Genomic DNA, 20777 nt, shown 5'->3' on the forward strand with positions numbered 1-20777 from the left:
CTAACTTGAGGTAGGATCGGTTGTTCTTGCTCGGTTGGCTCAACATGTTGCTCTTGCTCAACAATTTCACCTGTCTTAATTGAAGAATCAACATTGTGTGAGGGCTCACCATCTTCATGATTTCTATGGACTTCTCCCTTGTAATTTTCACCTAATATGATTAGGAGGATTTGGGCTGAAACTAACGTGTTGAGCTATATGCTTTGACTTCCCCGGGTTATCAATATATTCAATGGTTTGATGCTCAAATAACACCACATCTCGACTTCTAATGACTTTCTTTGTAGTCGGATCCCATAACCTGTAGCTAAACTCTTCATGTCCATAACTCAAGAAGATACGCTGTTTAGATTTGTCATTAACTTAGACCCTTCATATTTTGGAACATGCACAAATGCCCGACAACCGAACACTTTCGGATAACTATAGGAAACATCTTTCCTACTCCAAACTCTTTGCAAAACATCTCCTTAAGAGGAACCGATGGAGAAAGGTTTATTAAGTCCACGGTCGTTCTCATCGCTTTACCCCTGAATGACTTAGCCAACTTCATATGAGATAGCATACATCAAATTTGATCATTAATCGTTCGGTTCATTCTCTTCACTACTCCATGATTTTATGGTGTTTTTTGAATAGTCTTCTCAAGCTTGATATTATAATCCCTATAATAATATTCACACGGACTTCTGTATTCACCACCGTTGTCGGCTCGAACACATTTAAGCTTCTTCCTGATTTCTCTTTCTATGTTGACATGAAATTGATTGAAAGTCGCAAGCACCTGCTCTTTAGATTTTGAAGCAACAACCCACATTTTTCTAGAGTAATAATCAATAAATGTCACAAAGTACAATGCACCACCAAGTATTCTAGCATCCACGCAACAAACATCAATGTGAAATAAATCAAGTACATTTAACTTTGTATGTGGAGAGGAACTATGAAAGAGAATCAATCTTACTTATCCGTTAGGCAATGAGTACATTCCTTCAGATTTTTCTCATTCAATGGAAGAAGATTCTTTCTAGTAAGAGTATCAAGGCCCTTCTTGCTAAGATGACCAAGTCTCATATGTCATCAGTCAGCTGAGGAGTCCTCCACGGCATTTACCTCTTCTCTTATCAACTTTGCTTGCATGGTGTAGAGAGTGCATGTCTTCTTACCCTTTGCCACTACCATAGAGCCTTTAGTCAACTACCATTTGTTATCATAGAAAGAATTTCCGTAGCCATCATCATCTAAGGCACCTGTGGATATCAAATGAAATCGAATATCTAGAACATATCCCACATTTAGCAGAAGCAAATTACATCCCACATCGATCTTCAAATAAACATCTCCCATGCAATAACATTAGAAACACCACTGTTTCCCATCCTAACACAATCGAAGTCACCGCTACAATAAGATGTAAAGTAGTTGCGTCGTGAGTTGACATTAAAAGAAGCTACGAAATCAACAATCCAGCTAGAGTCTTGACATATAAGGTTGACACAACTGTCGTCACAAATGAAGATAATATTGCCATCGGATGCAATTGCTCTTGTAACATGTTTCTCTTCCTTCTTTCTATCTCCATTTCTATCATGGGATTTATCTCTCTTTGGTTGCTAACACTCTTTGGCATAATGTCCCATCTTGCTACAATTGTAACACTTCACACTCCTCATCGGTTGTGACTTTGACCTTCCTCTTAACTTTCCCCAGTCATTACTTTGAAACTTTCTATATTGACTTCTTACCCTGTTTTCTATGACAAGTGCCTCCGATATAGAAGCATAATTCAAGCTTTTTCTCCTTATTTCTTCATTGAACAAACCCTCTTTAACCATGGTCATAGAAAGCGCACTAAAAGGAGCCGAATTGTTTAATGGAATGACCAAGGTGTCCCAACTATCGAGAAGAGAAACAAGAAGTAGACATGATTTCAATTCATCACCAAGGTCAATCTCAAGATTTGTCAATTGATTTATAATATCTTGAAATTCACTCAAGTGCTCCAAAATGCTTCTTCCCTCATTGCATCTCAAATTCACAAGTTCTTTTTTAACTAGAAGAGTTTTATTTTGTGGGGTTCTCCTCTGATAGAGATCTTGTAGTTTTTTCCACAAAATACCCACTTTTGTTTCTTGAGCACCATGATAAAACACTCTATCATCAATCCATTGTCGAATAAACCCAACCATTTTTCGATTCATTCGCTCCCACTCTTTGTCTTCCTTGTCTCCTTGAGACACATCACCATCGATGGGATCAAACAAATCTTTGTAATATAACATATCTTTTATCCGAGGCTTCCATATGGAGTAATTGGAGGCAATTAACTTAAACATGGTGCTACTTGTATCCTCCATTTAACACTAGAATCTCAACTCTAGCTTTGACACCACTTTGTTGGGGAGAAACGGGTAGCGCTTCTCTGTCACGACCCTTGAGTGCGGGTTTAGGGGTGATTGCCAATTTCTATGGATCCGTGGTGATCCATAGATCGGCTTGGACTCTCCCAAGTTTTCACCTCGTGCGATGGCTGGATTTACAAATAATTTTGAATGTAATGTGTATGGTCGAGTGACATGTGCGTAGGTACATGATTCGAAGTCAACGTTGATTTTTGGGAAAGGTAGATTGGAAACCTCATGGGGCAGTAAGAGCAAATTGCACGACTCAAACAGAACCGGAGATTCGGGAACGATGACTTAGTTAGGCCAATGTAGCCATTGACGCCCTTTTGGTACCTAAGTTGAATGATTTTTCTAGCTTGATTTCCACATAGATGATTTGGGTTAAGGAAAGTTCTAAAATCTAGGACTTCATGCATATGGGAATATCTAACCTATCAATCACAATTAGTGAAAATAAGTGTGCAAATCAAGGATCCAAATCATGCGCATAAAACACATTAAAACAATACATAGCATCCTTAGTAAAGCCCTAATGGCTTAGAGAAGGTGTTTTTGGAGTTTGGAATGGACTTCGGAAGATTTGGAGACGTTTTCCATGAGGGGAAAATCATCATTTTGAAAAAGATTTGGAATCAAAATCATCGAAAATGAGATTGGTCAGTTGAATGTGCCCATTTCCTAATTTTTGAGATTTTTGAAACGATTTTCCCATATGGGGCAAAATCATAATTTTAGGAAGAAACGGGAGGCAAAATCATCAAAAATAGGATTGGCTAGTTGAAATGACCAATTTCCTAATTTTTTAGATTTTTTGAAATTTTTAGGATTTTTCGAGACAATTTGCCCATAAGGGATAAAATCATTATTTTGGAAAAAAAATATTAGGGAAAGCGCATCAAAAACAGGATTAGCCAGTTGAAATGACCCATTTTCTAATTTTTGAGATTTTTCTGATGTTTTTGGAATTTTTTCTTATTTTTTTTTCCAATTTTTATGATTTTCTATGAATTTTCTATTTTTCGGATTTTCTTATTTTTTTATTATTTTATCGAATTTTTTTATTAAAAAAAATTATTCGGACTGGGTCAAGTTGACCTATACGGGTCCTGAACCGATCTAAAACATCGTCATTTTGGCATTTTAAAAGGGGTCCCAAAGACCTCCCTAAAACGACATAATTTTTGGGGTGTCCAAAAGCAATTTTAAGATTTTCCCTCCCATTTTCGAGTTTTGAATCTATGGCTTGGAATTGGATGCGTGGCACAATATTAGCCATCGGATTAGAAAAATATTTTTTTTAAAATTTTCAAAAAACTAGATAGACGGTCGAGATTGTGACGCGTGACCAAACCTAGGCCACACATTCACAAAAGAATTTTTATTTTTGAAAAATATTTTTGTTTTGAAAGTTCCACGGTCACACCACATGGCTAAATTGTGGCTGTTTTTTTTTATTTAACAAAAATAGTTATAACTGACTAAGCTGACGCGGACGCCATGTGGCATGCCGCGTAGTGCCATGTCATCATTGACTAGTCAACAAAGATTGACCAGTTAACTTCCTTGTCATGGTGTCTGTTCGTGATAGGTCCAAGAGATTCGGTGTCTGTTCATGGTGTTTCGGTCAATATCAATGCAAAAAAAAAAAAAAAAGAAGAAGATGGATTTGAGCTTAGGGACGACTCTTGACAAGATTCAACTATCTAAGTCGAAGAAATATGACCGGATGATCGCGATGCCATTAAAGCAGAGCCAGAGAATCGTTCACAGTGTTTACCTGTTTTGGCCATGAAAAATTGAGCGGCTGAGTTCCACAGGCTCCTTAGGTGGCTAGGAAGCTTTTAGGATCGACGGGAAGGTTTGATTTCGTGCCGTTCCTTCTGACCAAGTCCCGAAGCTCTCCTTTGATGGCCGTCTTAAGAGCTTTTCGACCCTGCTCTCTCTCTTTCCCTCTCTCTCTCTCTCTCTCTCTTGGTCTGTTTCTTCTTCTCTGATCCATTGGAGATAAAAAATGTCCGCCAATGACCTTCCTCTTTGCTTCCCGTCCCCCCAACATATCTTCTCTAGATTCTGAGTTCCCGCTTCAAGTCTGTTACTGGACCTCTAGGCTGTCCTCACGTGCGCACCATGTGCTTGCACCGGTTGGATGACGCCGGACGGAGATGTGGAACTCGTCGGAGAAGGATCGACTCTTGGGCATGACGGATGGGTCTTCAATTTGGCGTCTGATTTGCGTCTCCTCTGGGCGTTCCTCCTGGTGAAGCTTTTTGAGCGTGCGCAGGAAGAACTTGCAGAATCGGTCCTGCGCGTGCATTTTTTTTTGGTTGACCTGGTCAACCGGGTTGACTGGGTTGGGTCAATTCAACCCGGTTTCGTCTTTTTTTTAGTTCAATTCACTGCCTATTTGACCAATTTTCCCAAGTTTAAATGCAAAATTGGACTTCGCAATATGCCTAATACTTGAAAATGGTAACATTCGATCTGCTTGGTTGAATTTAGTGCAAAGCTCCCAAATTCCAAGTTTAACAGGAATATGAAAAATGAAAAATCCAGAGCCCTAACGATCAACTCGGGTGACCAATGTGCTTGGAATACTGAAAAACCTATGGGTGAAGGCTCATTTGTGCTTGGATTCGTCTTCAAAATGACCAATTTGACCTTAATCAAAAATCGGAAACTAAATTGAAAAATAAAAGTGCAATTACGTCTTTTTGCATCAGAGACAAATGTCCTGACTTGTATTAGGACGATGGCTGGGAATTCGGGGAAGGCTACTTCATGGGGAGCTGCCGCATGACGGTGCGAGATGGAGGCGTTGACTGCGGTCCTCTCTTTTTTCCTCTGCGAAGAGTCCCACTTCTATAGAGGAGAGCACTTAAGTTGTCAAGGAAAGAGACCAGATCTCCTTCCCTTCTCTGAATATTCCTTTCCTCACTGTCCACTATTCTTTTCCTACGCATAAGATTTCTTCACAAAAAAATATATTGCCATCGCAACTTTGAAAGTATGTCCAGAACGTCCTAGTACACATTTCCAATATTAAACACACAGTTTTGTACGTGCTAGACCATCCAAATATATTTCTCATCCATGTACCCATGATCAAAGTTCCACCAATGCCAAATCAGACCGTTCTCGTACTTTGCTATAATATGTATGTTTGCCACTTTTCGGTCATGTTTTGGCCCAAATATCCTCTCACCATTTACCATCCACCACCAGTCCAATTAAATGCTCCTAACACTGTATGCAATTAAATGATATTGTTTTTGTGAGGGGTTGGGGACTATCCCTAATTTTTATGCGTTAAATTTTTAAGTGGGGTCGTCAAAATTTAGGTGTCAACATTTGTCTTGTTCGTCATTCATGCTCATTTGCTCAATGATATGAATATTTCAGTATCCTCACTTATCTTTCATTGTCTTTTTTATTATGACAAAAAGGTGGAGAATGGTCTATTACATTTGCTATGATGACGATTTCCTAAACACTGATATTATACTCCAAAAGATATACTCCATATGATCTAAAACTATGATCAATCTGCACATGTGCTGACTTTTCCAGGTATCCATCTTTTGAGAATATGCCCCCTTCACGTTTAATGCCAGTCCTTATACTTATTTCTTTTCACATTTATAGGATAATTTTATCATCATAAAAAAGGGGAAAAATTAGAAAAACATTCCTATTGTATTTTGATAGTCACCAAACAAGCTCTGTTTCTAATGGTTATAATGATCAATGCAGATAGTGAAACTTCTCACCATTTTCAATGGTCCATCTATCAACTAAAGATGAGATACTTAGTCTCCGACATTTCGGTAAACCGGCATCAGTGAAGATATAATGGTAGCTTGGGAAGACCAGTCTAGATGGTATTCTTGTATGTCTACATACTAATGAAGATGGAAAAAATCATTGACCTCAAACATCTTGTGTCAAGCTTTTGGTGTCTCCATTGAAGATGGTAAACCCAGTTTGTGATTGGACCTAAAAGATGTAATTAGATGGTTTCAATTATCGGTCTCCAATCATAACCATCTTGAGGGTTGCCAACATCAATTTCTGCTGCCACATAGCCGTTCTCTAGTAGAAGGGTTTTGACTGCATGGTTTAGAAGAAAGGTTTGGGATTTGATTTGTTCCCCCCCGCCCCACTCAGATATTGGATTACGAACATTTCACCTATGTCTAATTTCGTTTTGAAGAGACGACCTCTCTCGAAAGCTGTTGGAAAAAGGGCCTGCAATGTCCACCAAACATGCATATTTCTTTAGCTGCGCTTACAGACTAAAACAAAAGCAATCAATCCTTGCACGCGATTACATCATTGAAACCGACCTGTTATTGAAAACGACAACGTAAATGGCCCACCTCATACATCACTGGATGATTAAGAGAGAACTTTAATCATCATTTCTCGTGCTTTGCACAAAGCTTCCAATGGCTTTTCTTTGGGCATCGTTAGACCTTCCCCCTCACTCATGTCAACTTCCTCTTCACCAATCCTCTTCCATTCAAAGCACTGAATGAGCGAAGCCAAAGTCAAGCCCAGCAATTTATGAGCCAAAGGTGCACCGGGGCATGCTCTCCTCCCCATCCCAAAAGGCAACATCAACCCATTCATTTGACCTTCACCGCTTTCAAACCTTTCCGGCTTGAAGGCCATTGGATCGGGCCATTGCTCGGGGTCTCTGTGAATGGCCCAAGCATTTATAAGCACAGTTGTGCCGCGGGGCACATCATAGCCTCCTACTATGCACTCATCCGATGAGTAGTGGGGTATCAGAAGCGGCGCAGGTGGATGCAAGCGAAGCGTCTCTGAGATAATGTTCTGAATATAAGGTAGCTCCAAAAGATCCGATTCGTCGACCGGACGATCTTGGCAACGGGTGTCGATCTCTGTTTTAGCCTTTTCTAACATGTTGGGATGGTTGAGCAAATTGGCGAGCGCCCACTCAATTGTGATAGTTGATGCATCGGTTCCAGCAATCGGTTGTATCCGCTTATTAAAAGTAGTGAGGTTAAATTCAAGTCTTCTTTGAGGCTCACAATGAAGCCTAGCAAATTACACCACATCATGGCTTCTTGGATTGTGTAGTTTATGTTTTAGGCGATTTTCCTCCATTGCCAGGAAATTGGACATTAGTTAATTTTTCTTAGCCACATCTTCTTCAAAATAGTTAAATATACATATCAACGATAAAATAGATAGATTATGTAACAAATAAGTTACACAGGTTGATTATCGAGAATTACCAACTGACAAGGAAAATCACTAGAATGGGAATTAATTTAGGAGACCACTTGACTGCAATTTTAGAAGAAAAATGAGAAAAGGGCCGACCATAATAATGTGCAAGCTACAGATATAGATTAAACACAGGATCGAATATTTCCGAATGTTGGTTCGACCCAGACCCATATCGTTCAGCTTAAAAAAATACTTGAGATTACAACAACAACGAAACAAGATTTATTAAGCCTAGGTAGGTCCATCCTCACAGCAATTTATGAAGGGAAAATTCAAAAAGTAGGTCCACCCCGTAGCAATTTATGAAAACCTTACTACTGTGACCTGAATAGCCAAATCAACATATGAATGTTTAGTATTATTTTTTGCATAGTTCTGAACTGAAAGACTCACCAGCAAGAAGCCCTTGATGATCTCGTCCGTGTAATACTCCGGCTGCGAAGCCTGCTTCACCAGGAAGTAATCGATCATGTTCTTCTCCTCCTCACTCACCTTCTTCTTCTTCCGGTGCTCGTCGACCAGCCCCTGCAAGAACCCGTCTATCTTCTTCCCAAGCTCGAACATCTTCTTCATGTACCCATCGTAGTCGACCCACTTCAGTAGGGGCAGGTAGTCACCCGCGTATGAGGTCCCCAAGAACGTCACGATCTCCCTGATGATGTCCCTGAACTTCGACGCCTCCTCCACATCGCTCACGTCCTCCCCGTAGTACCTCTTCCCCGCCATCATCCTCATGACCACATTGAACATCAGCTCCGTCAGTGCATCGCTCGGCTCCACCCTCGCGAAGCCGCCTCCTCTGCCGCAAATGTGCAGCTTCCTCAGGAGGCGGTTGACCTCATCCTTACGAATGCCGAGCGACACGTTTAGGCGGTGCGAGGAGAAGATCTCGACGGTGCAGATGCGGCGAAGGTTGCGCCAGTGATCGCTGTAGGGGGCAGCCATGACGGTGGTGTGGTTGTACCCGAGGTGCTTATAAACAAGGGTCTCAGGTCGGTTCGCAAGGACGACGTCATTCTGGGTTAAGCATTCCTCGGCTATGGATGCGGAGGACACGACGACGACAGGACAGGTGCCAAAGCGGAGGGAGAACACAGGGCCGTAGGTGCGGGCGAGGGCGAGGAGGGTCCGGTGAGCGGGCTTCTTGAGTTGGTGGAGGTGGCCGATGACGGGGAGGGAGGGTGGGCTTGGCGGGAGGTTCTTGTTGGGCGTTCTTGTGATTAATCTGCGCAAGAGCTTGTGAGTAAATGCGATAATCATCACAGAGATTGTCAGCAAGATTAGCAAGCTCCGATTCTCCATTTTTGTTTGGTTTTTGCACGACTCAAATTGATACTCAAGAGCTTGCGGTGAAGGTGGATATTTATAGGGCCCGACAAGCACATAACGGTGCCGTTATCTTAATTTTTGACGGAGCTGTTTTGGCCGCATGTTTGAATTTTGTAAAAGATATGGGCAACCGGCAATGACATCCTTCAGTCCATAACAAACTGAACTGCCGCTTGTAAACGGTATGCATTCCTCAAAAACCACACAAGAACAACATAAAGTTATTCCAATAATCATGAAATTAGATGTCAAGGGGAAAATGACATAAGTGCTAGCTGAACTTTGACTCAATGTGTAAAGTCGCCTATAAACTTTTTAATTTGTTCAATGTGGTCCCTAAGTTGTTAGTAAACGTTCAATGTAGCCTTTCACCCCTAAACTTTTAATTTGATCAATATGGTCCATGAGTTATTAGTAATTTTTCAATGTAATATTTCCATTTGCTCAAAGGACAAATCTGATGTTATTTGATGACGTTGATTAATATATGCTAAGTTCAACATTTAATAATGATGAGTGAACTTGTCCTATGTTTTTGTCCATCTTACTTTAGAAAATTATTTTAAAAAAAAAAGGGGGCATTAACATGCCCATCATCATTGAGGAGGTGCATTATTATATCCTGATTTAATATGCAAGTAAAATTTTATTTCGTTGTCAACTATTCAAACTTAGTGGATTAGAAATCACATTAGCATTGACTTGAATTCTTGGAAGGACGACATTGTAATTTTTTTTTTTATAATCTAGGGACTAGAAAAAATATTTACTAACAATTTAAGGATCATATTAAATAAATTAAAAAGCCAAAGACAACATTACGGATCGAGTCAAAGTTCATAGACCATTTTTGTTATTTTCTCAATATTAAATGAACATTGAGGATGTGTATAGTCGCCAACAAGAGTTCATGCACAATGCCTTATCAATAGGCATTCCTTCTATAAGTCACGTACCTGCTAGAACCAGTATCACACCGATTTATAGGATTTGGACCTTAGAGATGTTAAATGGGTGGGTTTAGTTGAGTTTAGGTCGGGTCGAATATGGTTCGACCCATATTGATCCATTTAATCCGTTTTGACCAATTTTCATGCAGCATAAAATCTAATGACATATTCCTGACCCGCCCTATCTCGGCCCGATCTATATTGCCAAAATATTTTAATATTAAACCGGTCGATTGTCGGCACCACTGTCAATGCTCACCCCTCGCTGCCACTGCCCTCTCGCCATCGCCGCCGCCCCCTACCTGTCCCCCTACCACTTCCGCCTCCTGCCACAGCCACTGCTGCCACCGCCCGTGCACTGTCCACTCTGCCATGCTGGTCCGGACTGGCAGATAATGAGATTTTATTTAAGGAAGTGTTTTTCTCAGTTGGTTTTTGTCTATGCATGGACGATTTTCTGCAGATTTGACGGTCCAGACCGGTTCAATGTAGGCAAGGCCGGTCCAATTGTGGAATTGGATTTCGCATGATTTCTCCAACCCATCGGTCCGACTCCCAATTGCAGAATCTTTTGGACAAGATAAAGCAAGTAGCTTCTCTGGATTCCAATTTGTCTCCTGAAGTGAGCGCGTTTTCTTGGAGTACCTCGTGCATTTTGATTGGTCTCGAACAACTCCATGGTCCGATCGTCGGAGAAATGGTTGTAGGCCCTCGAGCATCTGTCAATGGCCATTCGACGTTCCGTCGGTGGCCCACCGTCCAGACGAGATGAATAATTCAATTGAACAGGTGTTATCTTATTTGCACTAGTCAGAGTTCCGTGTACAGGCCAAATGACTTTTAACTTATAAGGAAGAAATTTATTGGTCTCTTTCAATTGCGATTGCTCACCGATAATTGCAAGAGTTCCCTACACGTGACGTATGCATGAAATATTTCTTACTCGAAAAATGCTTGCATAACCGTCCATCGTAGAATGACAGTATCATGGTGCTATGCCAGCCACAAATTCATTTTGAGGAAACGAGTAGATTTCTTTATTCGGACTCTATTTTTGACTCTATGTTTGTTTTTTGGACTTATGTATTTCCTTATTGCAAGCACATTTTTAGAGACAAAATCAAAAGATGGCCCATATAATCAATTTTTTTGAATATTACTTGAAACCTACTAAGTGTGTCACGGCGAATAAATATATGAAGAACTCAGTGGAGACTGTTGACATAGTGGATATTATTCTTCGACCAGAGAGAAAAAATGTGGATATTGTTCACAAACAAAAAACTTAATAACTCAAAAAATAGGAATGTAATCATGTTGTATACTTCGAATTTCCGATTTTTGTAGGATTTTAAATTGTAATCGAATAAGTCACAACTATGGAGAAAGGTTCATTAATCTTTGTTTCTTTGATTGCAAAAAAACAAGAGCTATTCATTTTCGCCAAATTTTTGTTTGTATCTATGTAGTTTAGACATATAATGATAATTTATTCTTTGAATATCATTCGGATGGATAGAGTCCGTATTGAAAGCATTTTCTCTTTTAAAATTAATAAATCTTTCTAATGACATTAACAATTTCTTTTTAGTATATGATAATATTTTTCAACTTGTAGTTATCCATATTTCCCTATTTAATTTTTTTTTGTAAAGAAATTTAATTTATTGTTTTTTTTTTGGTAAGGAAAAATTTAATTTAATTTATTGTTTCTTCCTCAATATTCAAGAAATTGGTTCTGTGGGCCCTCTTATGATTTTGCCTCTAAATTTGACATGGAAATATGGAAACATATAAATTTAAAAAAAGAAAAAGAAAAATAAGAAGTAAAACACATACTCAAAATTCGAAACTAGTAAAAAAAGTCTACCGATATCCTCAAAAAAGGACGGTTATGCTAGCCGCTCCCTTTCTTGTTTGTGGCTAGAGCATGTGTATACCCATCTAAGAAGTTCCGTTAGGTGAACACATAAATGAATTTAATAATTTTTAAGGTACACACAGCTTGCATTATTTTTAATTTAAGCTTTAAAGAAACAAAGTTTCGGATTGTAACAATAAGGTTTGTATTTCAACTACAATACGTAAGAGAACATCTTCTATAAGATGTGAGATGTTTCGCTAAGACGATGTCGGTATTTTACATCTCTGCCCAATAGCAATTTCTACAGTACGTCTGGGTCTATGGCGAGATTTTCGGGATTGCAATCTCTTATTCACCCATTTCCATCAACAAGCTGCAAGGTTTAGGGAACTCGCGACATAAGCTTAACTGAGTAGGTTCAAGCATGTTGATTAACATTCATAAAGTGTGTTCCAGGTTTAGAAAATTTAGAACTCGTGATGACAATGTTCTGCCGGTGCCCGAATAACTTAAGGCAATTATCGAGAGAAAAACCCAATACTTTGTCATTAATCATCATCACGAAAGGACACGCAGTTGCGATTACATGAATCCCCCCACCAACTAAAGATTCATGCCAATCGACATAATTCAATTAGTAAGAGGACAAGCCAAGTCATGATCATCAATCGTCATCATAAAGTCGACACGGTTTGGAATTATCTAAATTGCTCGCCGGCGAGATTGACATTAATCAACCACTTCATTTGAGTATAACTCAGTAGTTTAGTTGTTATAAAAAAAGGCCATTATAGAGTTGTTGAAATAGAATCTCTATTGATAAGATAATTTTATCTAATGTGTCGTCTTGAATGGTGGAATCTACGAACGAAAACTACGAATCTATATGACATGGCAAAATTTTTCTAAAACCCATATTTTGACCCATAATTAATAGTTTGAGTCATAAATGAATTGCTTTAAGCTTTAAAAACAAGCTTAAGTGGGTCATAAATAGATTAATTAACAACTTAATGAGTATTAAATGGGTTTTAAATGGATCATAAATTGGTTACCTAACTATCTTAAGTGAGTCATAATAAACAAGTCATTTTTTAATTTTTTTAATGTTTTGTTTTTTGTTTTTTTTCCTATAAAATTCAGCGAGGGACACCGGCTTACCCTCATGGGTAGTGGACGAGGGCTTCGCAGCCCTTTCCGAGTCTAGGCGAGGGCCGCGACCCTCACCAGCGACCAACAAGGGCTTCACCGCCTTTGCCGGGTTTGGACGAGGGCCTCATTGCCCTCGACGGCCGCTGGCGAGGGTCGACAGCCCTTGCTTGTGGTCGACAAGGGTCGGACGTCCCTTGCCTATGACTGGCAACAATTGCTGGACTTAAAAGGAAAAAATGAAAAATAAAATAAAATAAAATAATTCAATTTCAACAATTTCACTTTCATTTTCTTACTACGAACGAGATCAATGCTCCTTATCTTTAAGGATAAACTCACACCTTACATCATTAACTTTATTATGGGAATCGCATCATCATTCATACTATAATCTCATTATTGTCTTACAGCCTTCTAGATGAACACATGTATTCCATGTTCATTAGAAATGATCATTGAAAGAACAAGTTTAACTACTTCCTGGGACACTTTTTATGAGGCATAATGGTCCAAATGATCCTAAACTTATTATACGACAACCACTATGTTAGTCCTAAACTTTTTAATGTTGCCAATATTTTTTTTGTTACAATAATTTTTTTGGACACTTTAATTTGGGTAATTTAGCCCTAAATCTTTTGCCGATTTCTCAAAAAAGTTCTTCGGATCATTGCAGAGACCGCAGCAACCCCCACCGGTCCTTCCGGGAGATAAATAGTGGAAGAGAAAAGAAAATAAAGAAAGTTAACTTTAACAGAATGAATTCAGATCTGAAGCGTACAATATGCATTGCACAAAAGTCAACATGGACTTCGTAATGTTACCAATTTCACTTTTATTTTTCTTGCTACCAACGAGATCAATGCTCCCTTTTGTTGGATTCAATGACAAAAGTAGCTACATTTATTGCATAGACTTTTACTGTAGTAAGGACGAGGAATGGCATCACGTTGGGGAAATGATTTAAACCTATCCTTTCTCGAAAGAGTTAGATCCTCTTTGAGATGAAAAGCTGCAATGTCCAATTTAGGAAGACTTACATAGTTTCGAACCTCTAGAACGAAGCTATCTATTCACTCTTTTCTGCTACCAATGGATCAAGATTATACCTGACTTCAGCATTTTGTTTAGATGAATATTTGAAAAGATGCGCTGAAATTGCACAGTTGGGGTGTCAAACCGAGGCGTAGACTCCTTTGATTACTGAAACTTCTCACTAAATCTTATGCAAGTAGAGATTCTGAATCGTTCTATACAAGACCTTTTTTCTAACCCACAACGTTACTCGAGAAATTCTGAATCGTTGAGGCATGTAAGACGAACTATTATGACGATTTGTTTATTCATAGCCCCAAAAAAAAAGGCTACTTGATGCGCCAAGAAATTACTCTGCTAATTTCGTAAATCGGGCCGCCAGTTATGAATTTGGGTGGATGATCTAAACATGGATTTATTACCACGTGATGACTTGGGAAAAGGACTTTGGATGGCGCACTTAAATGAATTTGTGACGGAACGATCTGGTGAGATCTGTTAATAAGCATTACGTAGAGGGAAGTCAACGACCATCTCAGTACAAAGCTTCCAGTTCAAGAACTTAATCTGTCCACTATCAACAGGCTTAACTACGTTCACGGGAGTGTCCAATCTAATTACCATGGTTTCAAGAGCCCTCTACCAAATTGATCTGTACGTGTAACACAAACCCTAACCTATAATATGCACTGCCTTCACAAAAAAATTATTGGAGTATGGCTCATACTCCACATCGACAAAAAAGCATGGCAGTCCGAGAGGGCTGCTCCAGCATGGGTCTCAAGTGAGGATGCTAGAAGGTTTTTATGGTTTGAATCCGTACTTTATTGGTAGTTTGGGCTTGAGCCTATGAATAGTTACTATTATATATGTAATATCTCTATCTTGTAATTGAGAGTTGTAATAGAGAGATGTTAAGTGCTAATTATAGTAAAATGGTTTACTAGATGTAGCCCTAATGTAAGGGTGAATCAGAATAAATCTTGTTTTTCTTGATTGTTCTTTCTCACTTTTAGTCCTTACTTTGTTTTGTTTACGCATAATCCTAACAAAAACTAACTGATAAGTATCATATAGAAGGAGTTTTAGTTACCTACGTACCAGCATAAGCCCTTTAATATTCTGATCAATAGTAATACTGCCCTTGTGACTACCGCCACAAGCACTACTTAGTTTCCATCCAACAAATCATCGAGTTCAAGCCCCCTGCTACCCACCACTTCTGCCCGCCCACTACCGCTGCAGCCCGCCACAGCCTCCCGCCGCTGCCCACCATCTGCCTGTTACCGCCGCCGCCCAATGCCGCCAAAGTTGATATTAGTTATCAAACGCTTCGTTCTCCAATAGCAAGCAGTGTCGCTATAACGTGTCCATGTTGGAAATCTATGCTGAACAGGAACTTCATCTCTATCTGGTTGAGCTCCTACGTGCTAGCTCCCCCGACCTTGGCGTAGTACGTATTGTTAAAGAACCTGCAGAGAGCACATGATACCACCACTTCAAAAAGCAGCAAAGCGTGCAATGAAGGATTCTCATTGCGAGCTAAGAGGTGGGCGACGAGAATTCACACTTACAAGACAACTAAAGCTTCCCCTCACACGTAAGGAATTGATGCACGAGGCAAGTACTTATGCACATTGACGAATTTCGCTGCTATGGTGAAACTTGTTATCAGAAGGCGATGAACATTTAGAGAAGTCAAGCGAACGTCCATGTTCTGGCCGAATCTATCCATGTGAATTTGAACGACGACGAAACAGGATGGACTGCAACCCGAATACTTGAAGATGCATTGGATGTACTGGCGAATGGTCAAAGCTGGCGGTCTTACGTCTTGGAAAATGGTGATTTCATCTTTGGATTGTGATATCTCCAGAAGCATCTCGTTCTTCTGGACAGATCTATCAAGCGTTGAAGAAAGGAGCATCAAAACCCGAGGAAAGCCCAATATTTTTTTGCCCTGTTCTCTGAGACCACGAGAAAGGTACGTGTTTGGCAGCGGCGTACGAACGGGCAGCCAGGCTGCACCAGGGGCAGGCTAGTGGCAGGGCAGCAGCAAGCATGCGGGCGAGCGGGCAGCTGGGGGGAGGCGGGTGGGCGGGTGGTGGCAGTGGCGATGGCGCACGGGCGGGGGTGCCAGCAGAGAAGGGTGGGAGTTGTCAATATGGACTGGGTCAAGTATGGGTCGGGTGTGGGTCAAGTTGCGTATGGATTATTAAATTTTCATTATATGAATATGGGTCAAAATTGGTTAAATGGGTCAACATGGATCGGACCATATTCGACCGACCCATTCCGACCCGATCCATCCATTTGACACATCTACTACCTCTTTTCGTGTTCCCACCCCACTCTTCCCCGAAGGTGGGGATTTGAACCTCTCACCTTCCTCTTCCAAAATGAGAAGAGTGGCCAATTAAATGGAATAGTTGATTATGGAGTGATAATATAAGCATTAATACAAGAGAAATGTTGTTGCAATCCATAGGCTATCAAATCACGTATTACAAAGGAAATTAAAAATTAATAAGTATTAAAATTGAATATGTATGTCCGATTAAATGTGTGAATAATAGGCCATAATTTTTGTATACTTAAAGAAGGAAACCACTTTCTTGGGAGCCATTCAATGTTGAACAACTATAATCTCTACCTAAGCAAAATGAAAGACTTATTTCAAGAGATAATAATTCAATATTCTAGATAATAAAATGCTAAACTACTATGTTGCACCATCAAATACATGAATATGAGGTGTCGTTGACTATATCATACTATGGTTAGTAGTTAGTACCTCCACCATTCTATCTTCTCGAAAAAAAAAAAAAAACAATATTAGGATTTCTGAAGATGCAAAAATGTTAGAAAGGGACATACCCGGTTTGACCCTATTTAAGTGATCGAGTATGGTGGTAATCTCCATTGCTTAATTTGATCTATAGTCAAAATCTGCGGTTCTTCCCTATGAACCAAGTCCCCCCGGTCGAATCATGTAAAATTCTATGTTTGGAAGAAGATATTATGGTTGTGGAAGTATGTTATCTTTTCCAAATGGAAACTCATATCTATGGTACCAATGTCAGTTGCATGATTTAACATAAGATTGAAATGATCAATTATGCATTTTATAAGAAACGATGGATGATACGCCTTACGAGTATGCAGAATTCCATGCTAAGGATGAGATGCAAAGGTTTGTCGAATTCCTACGTACCATTGGTAGCCCTTTGATGATCTCATCTGTGTAATACTCAGCTGCGTCTCTTGCAAAGAAAGCAAATGATCTAGCACAGTGTCTCTACTCTCGCTCAACCTAGACACATTCTAACAACAACCTCTGAATAGCAACCTCAAGGTACTCAAGAAATCCCCTGGATACACACCGTCAACATATTTCAGAAGTTCGGACATCATCTCATGAGGCGACGTTGCCCCTTCAGCATTGGTCACACCTCCCCGATTGTACCTCTTCCCAGCCAACATCTTTACAAGGACATGCAATGTCATCTCCGACAACATTGATTTTGCGAAGTTGACGCAAGATGATGAGGTTCTTGTCTAAATTAAGCGGGAGCCGCTCTATTTCATCCCTTCGAATGGGCAAAAAGGAGGCGAGACAAGCGGAGGAGAAGATCTCGAGGGTGCAAAGGCGGCGGAGATTGTGCTAGTGGTCGCCATATGCGGCAAAGATGAGAATGGTGTTGTCGTGGCCCGTCAACATTTTTAGTTAGGTATATCTTTACTCAAAAACTTAAGCTAATGAGTTATGGGCTAATTATGATATATTTATTGCTCCACACCATATCAATTTTCTGATATGAGTTTTCTTTAATACAAACTCACACATTCATCCTAACAACCACGTTTGTTAGAAGGAACCTTGCAGATCGAATCATTTCTATTAGTCAGGCTATGCGAAGTTAACTTACGATCTTGTTGTCGATAGGAACCCAGGTCAAAGATTCGACCATGGAAGGAGGTAGTCATGAGAGGCTCGAACAATCTCGAAAATCTAAAACTACTTATGGCTATGCAACCACGACAGCATTGCTTCGGAGCATAATTTGGCTAGACGTATGGGATCCCCATCGACTCTAATCGTGAGTTTTGTCATGGGGGCCCAGAAACAATTTAACACATTCCCCTTGAAAGTGATTTTGCAACATTGCCTACAGATTAACACATGATGTGGTCTGCTCATGGAATATTATTACAGAAATTAGAAGTTTAACTACTTCCAGCGGTCAGCCATCTCACATGCTCACACGAAAAGCCAAACAAAGGGGCATCAAAACAGAGCAAATTCCAAAGGGGTTGCGGAGGAAACGAGACCCAAGACGTTGGGGCACAATTTGATTGGTGGTTTTTGGCTAACCAGTCGGCTACGAGATTGGCTTTTCTACTGCCGTGGGCCACGGATTTTCCGGTACTGCAGTTCTTTTTTCGACTGCCAAAAAAAAAAAAAAAAAACAAAGAATCACATACTCCTATTGGCTATTTAACAATGTGTCGGATCATAAATAACTTTTGTTATCGATTGAACATTAGCCACTGAAACTATGTTTTACGAACAAGATTGCAATATTTGTCCTAACAAACCTACCCTTCGTTTTCAGGTTGCCTTATCCAAAAAAAGCACAGTAATCATGGGTATCAACATATCTCAATCTCAAGTTCCACCTTGTCCATAGCCCAAGATCATGGAAAGCACGTAAACATTACATTACCTGGTAAATCATTTAATTGAGGGTCAACCACACGCATTGGGGCCATTTCTTATCCCATTTCCGCCGTCAGCCTTATTTTCATGATTTTCACAAGTCAGATTGATATCGATGTACATACTTCCATCCTTATGAAGCATGACTTGGGGTGTGTTTGTTTGAGTGAAAAAAAAAAAAACTTCTATCGAATTAGTTTTTTGAACTTTCACCCATTTGACTCGCTGAAAATGGCCAATCGATAGAAAATCAATTACGGTGAAAGAAAATATGCACACCTAAAGTTAGTAAAACGAATTCCTTAACCTGAAAACGGAGAAGCCTTCACGTGTTTAGTTTATTGAAAATGTATCAGTCAACGAAAAACCATTTACAACAAAAGAAAATACGAATAATTAAAGTTAGGAGAATAAATTCCTCACCTTGAAAACGATAAACATTTTTGTAGGAATTGAATTTCCCAAATTAGCTTTTGCTTTATCATATAGTTTTCCCTTAAAAAAACGCACCTTTAGTTTCAAAAGTTTCTTCAGAATTTTCTTTTGAAATCATAATAACTGGCTGCAACAAAATGTAGAATACTTACTATGTTGTGCCTAAATTGACATTTCCGTGGCGGTAAACGATCACATTCTATACGAAGCAAACGGAGCATCATTTAGATCGAACAGAGAACCGAACTTGTCTTACGTGTCTGTACGCCACAATGAACGTTCTTGCACTTTATGTTCAGCAAACGTACAATCCACATAATACTCGAGCAATATCACGGGAGCCACTCAATGTTCAGCAATCCTCGCCACGATTTTACGAGGTTTACAGACGGCTTCCAGTGGGAACACTTTGGGCATACTCATTCCTTCTCCTTCGTTCATGTCCACCAATTCCTGACTTACTCTTTTGCATTCAACGCACTGGATCAACGACCCCAAAGCTACAAGGGTAGCTCGTTGAGCCATGTTTGCTCCCGGGCAGGCTCGCCTCCCAAGCCCAAATGGCAAGTATTTGTACTGTCGATTATCTTCGTTTTCAAATCTTTGGGGTTGAAAACTTGTCAGGTCATCCCACAACTTCCCATCCCTATGAATGGTCCATGCATTGATGAATACAGTGGTATGACGAGGTACATTGTAACCGCCTGTCGTGCAATCCTGTGATGACATGTGTGGCAGTAGAAGCGGTGCCGGTGGTTTCAGACGTAGAGTCTCTGATAAAATGTTTGCGAGGTAAGTAAGTTTTGCAATGTCTATCTCATCTATCAAGCGCTCTTGGCCAATTAACTATACAGCTTCTCCGTAGCAATTTTAAGATAAAGAGGATGATTGAGTAGATATGACATTGCCCATTCGATTGCCAAACCCAAAGTGTCGGTGCATGCTATAAGCATGACCTCATAGAAGAAAATCAAGGGAAAAAAAAAAAAAAAGACATCATCATTGAATAGTGACAATGAAAGAGTGGATTATAGTGATAATCCGAGCACTAATACAAGAGTTCTTAATGTAATCCTCAAGATAATAGATCAAGTATTATAAAAGAATTTAAAATTAACAAGTATTACAATTTAATATGTTATTTTGGTAGCAACTTCGATTGCAAAAGTTAGCATACTTGATCATTTCAGACATCATCTCACGAAACGGCCTTGCCTCCTCAGCGTTGGTCACGTCTTCCCTGTAATACCTCGTCCCAGTCAACATCCTTACAATGATGTTGAATGTCATCTCCAAAAACTTTGATTTAAGCTCCATCTTGGTGAAATCCTCACGAAATGATGAGGTTCTTTTGTTCAGATTAAGCAGGAGTGGCTTAATTTCATCCCTTCGAATGGCCAAAAAGGAGTTGAGACGAGCGGAGAAAAAGATTTCGAGGGTGCAAATGCGGCGGAGATTCTGCCAGTGGTCGCCATACAGGGCCATGGTGACAACTGTGCAGCCGTACCCTATTTGCTTGCGGGCGACACTGGAGGGGCGATTGGCAAGCACGATGCCAAAGCAGAGAGAGGAGACAGAGCCACAGGATTGGGAGAGGGAGTGGACTGCTTGTTTGCGGGGGGGGGTGGGGT

The 20777-nt window shown here is 40.0% G+C and overlaps 1 protein-coding gene and 2 pseudogenes across 1 annotated transcript; all 3 read right to left on the reverse strand.

Annotated features, from left to right (window-relative positions):
• Nucleotides 1-6734: 6734 nt before the first annotated feature.
• Nucleotides 6735-8963, reverse strand: LOC115747052 (isoflavone 3'-hydroxylase-like). The gene is made up of 2 exons (XM_048283231.1): nt 8055-8963; nt 6735-7412 (listed from the first exon to the last, which is right to left on the reverse strand). The coding sequence occupies exons 1-2, from the start codon at nt 8961-8963 to the stop codon at nt 6801-6803; spliced, it is 1521 nt and encodes a 506-aa protein (XP_048139188.1). The 3' UTR covers nt 6735-6800.
• Nucleotides 8964-15308: 6345 nt separating this feature from the next.
• On the reverse strand, nt 15309-17498 carry LOC115747051 (annotated as a pseudogene).
• A 1993-nt stretch (nt 17499-19491) lies between these two features.
• LOC115747050 lies at nt 19492-20631 on the reverse strand (annotated as a pseudogene).
• Nucleotides 20632-20777: the final 146 nt, after the last annotated feature.

This window comes from Rhodamnia argentea, chromosome 1 (genome assembly GCF_020921035.1).
Source record: "Rhodamnia argentea isolate NSW1041297 chromosome 1, ASM2092103v1, whole genome shotgun sequence".
In the NCBI taxonomy this organism is placed as follows: domain Eukaryota; kingdom Viridiplantae; phylum Streptophyta; class Magnoliopsida; order Myrtales; family Myrtaceae; genus Rhodamnia; species Rhodamnia argentea.

What these genes read in the sequence shown, in the direction of transcription:
- LOC115747052 (XM_048283231.1), bottom strand. Translation starts at nt 8,963, where the DNA reads ATGGAGAATCGGAGCTTGCTAATCTTGCTGACAATCTCTGTGATGATT. An exon ending in TCATCAAGGGCTTCTTGCTG is followed by an intron (nt 7,413 to 8,054) that starts GTGAGTCTTTCA and finishes ACTTTTAATAAG; the next exon opens with CGGATACAACCGATTGCTGG.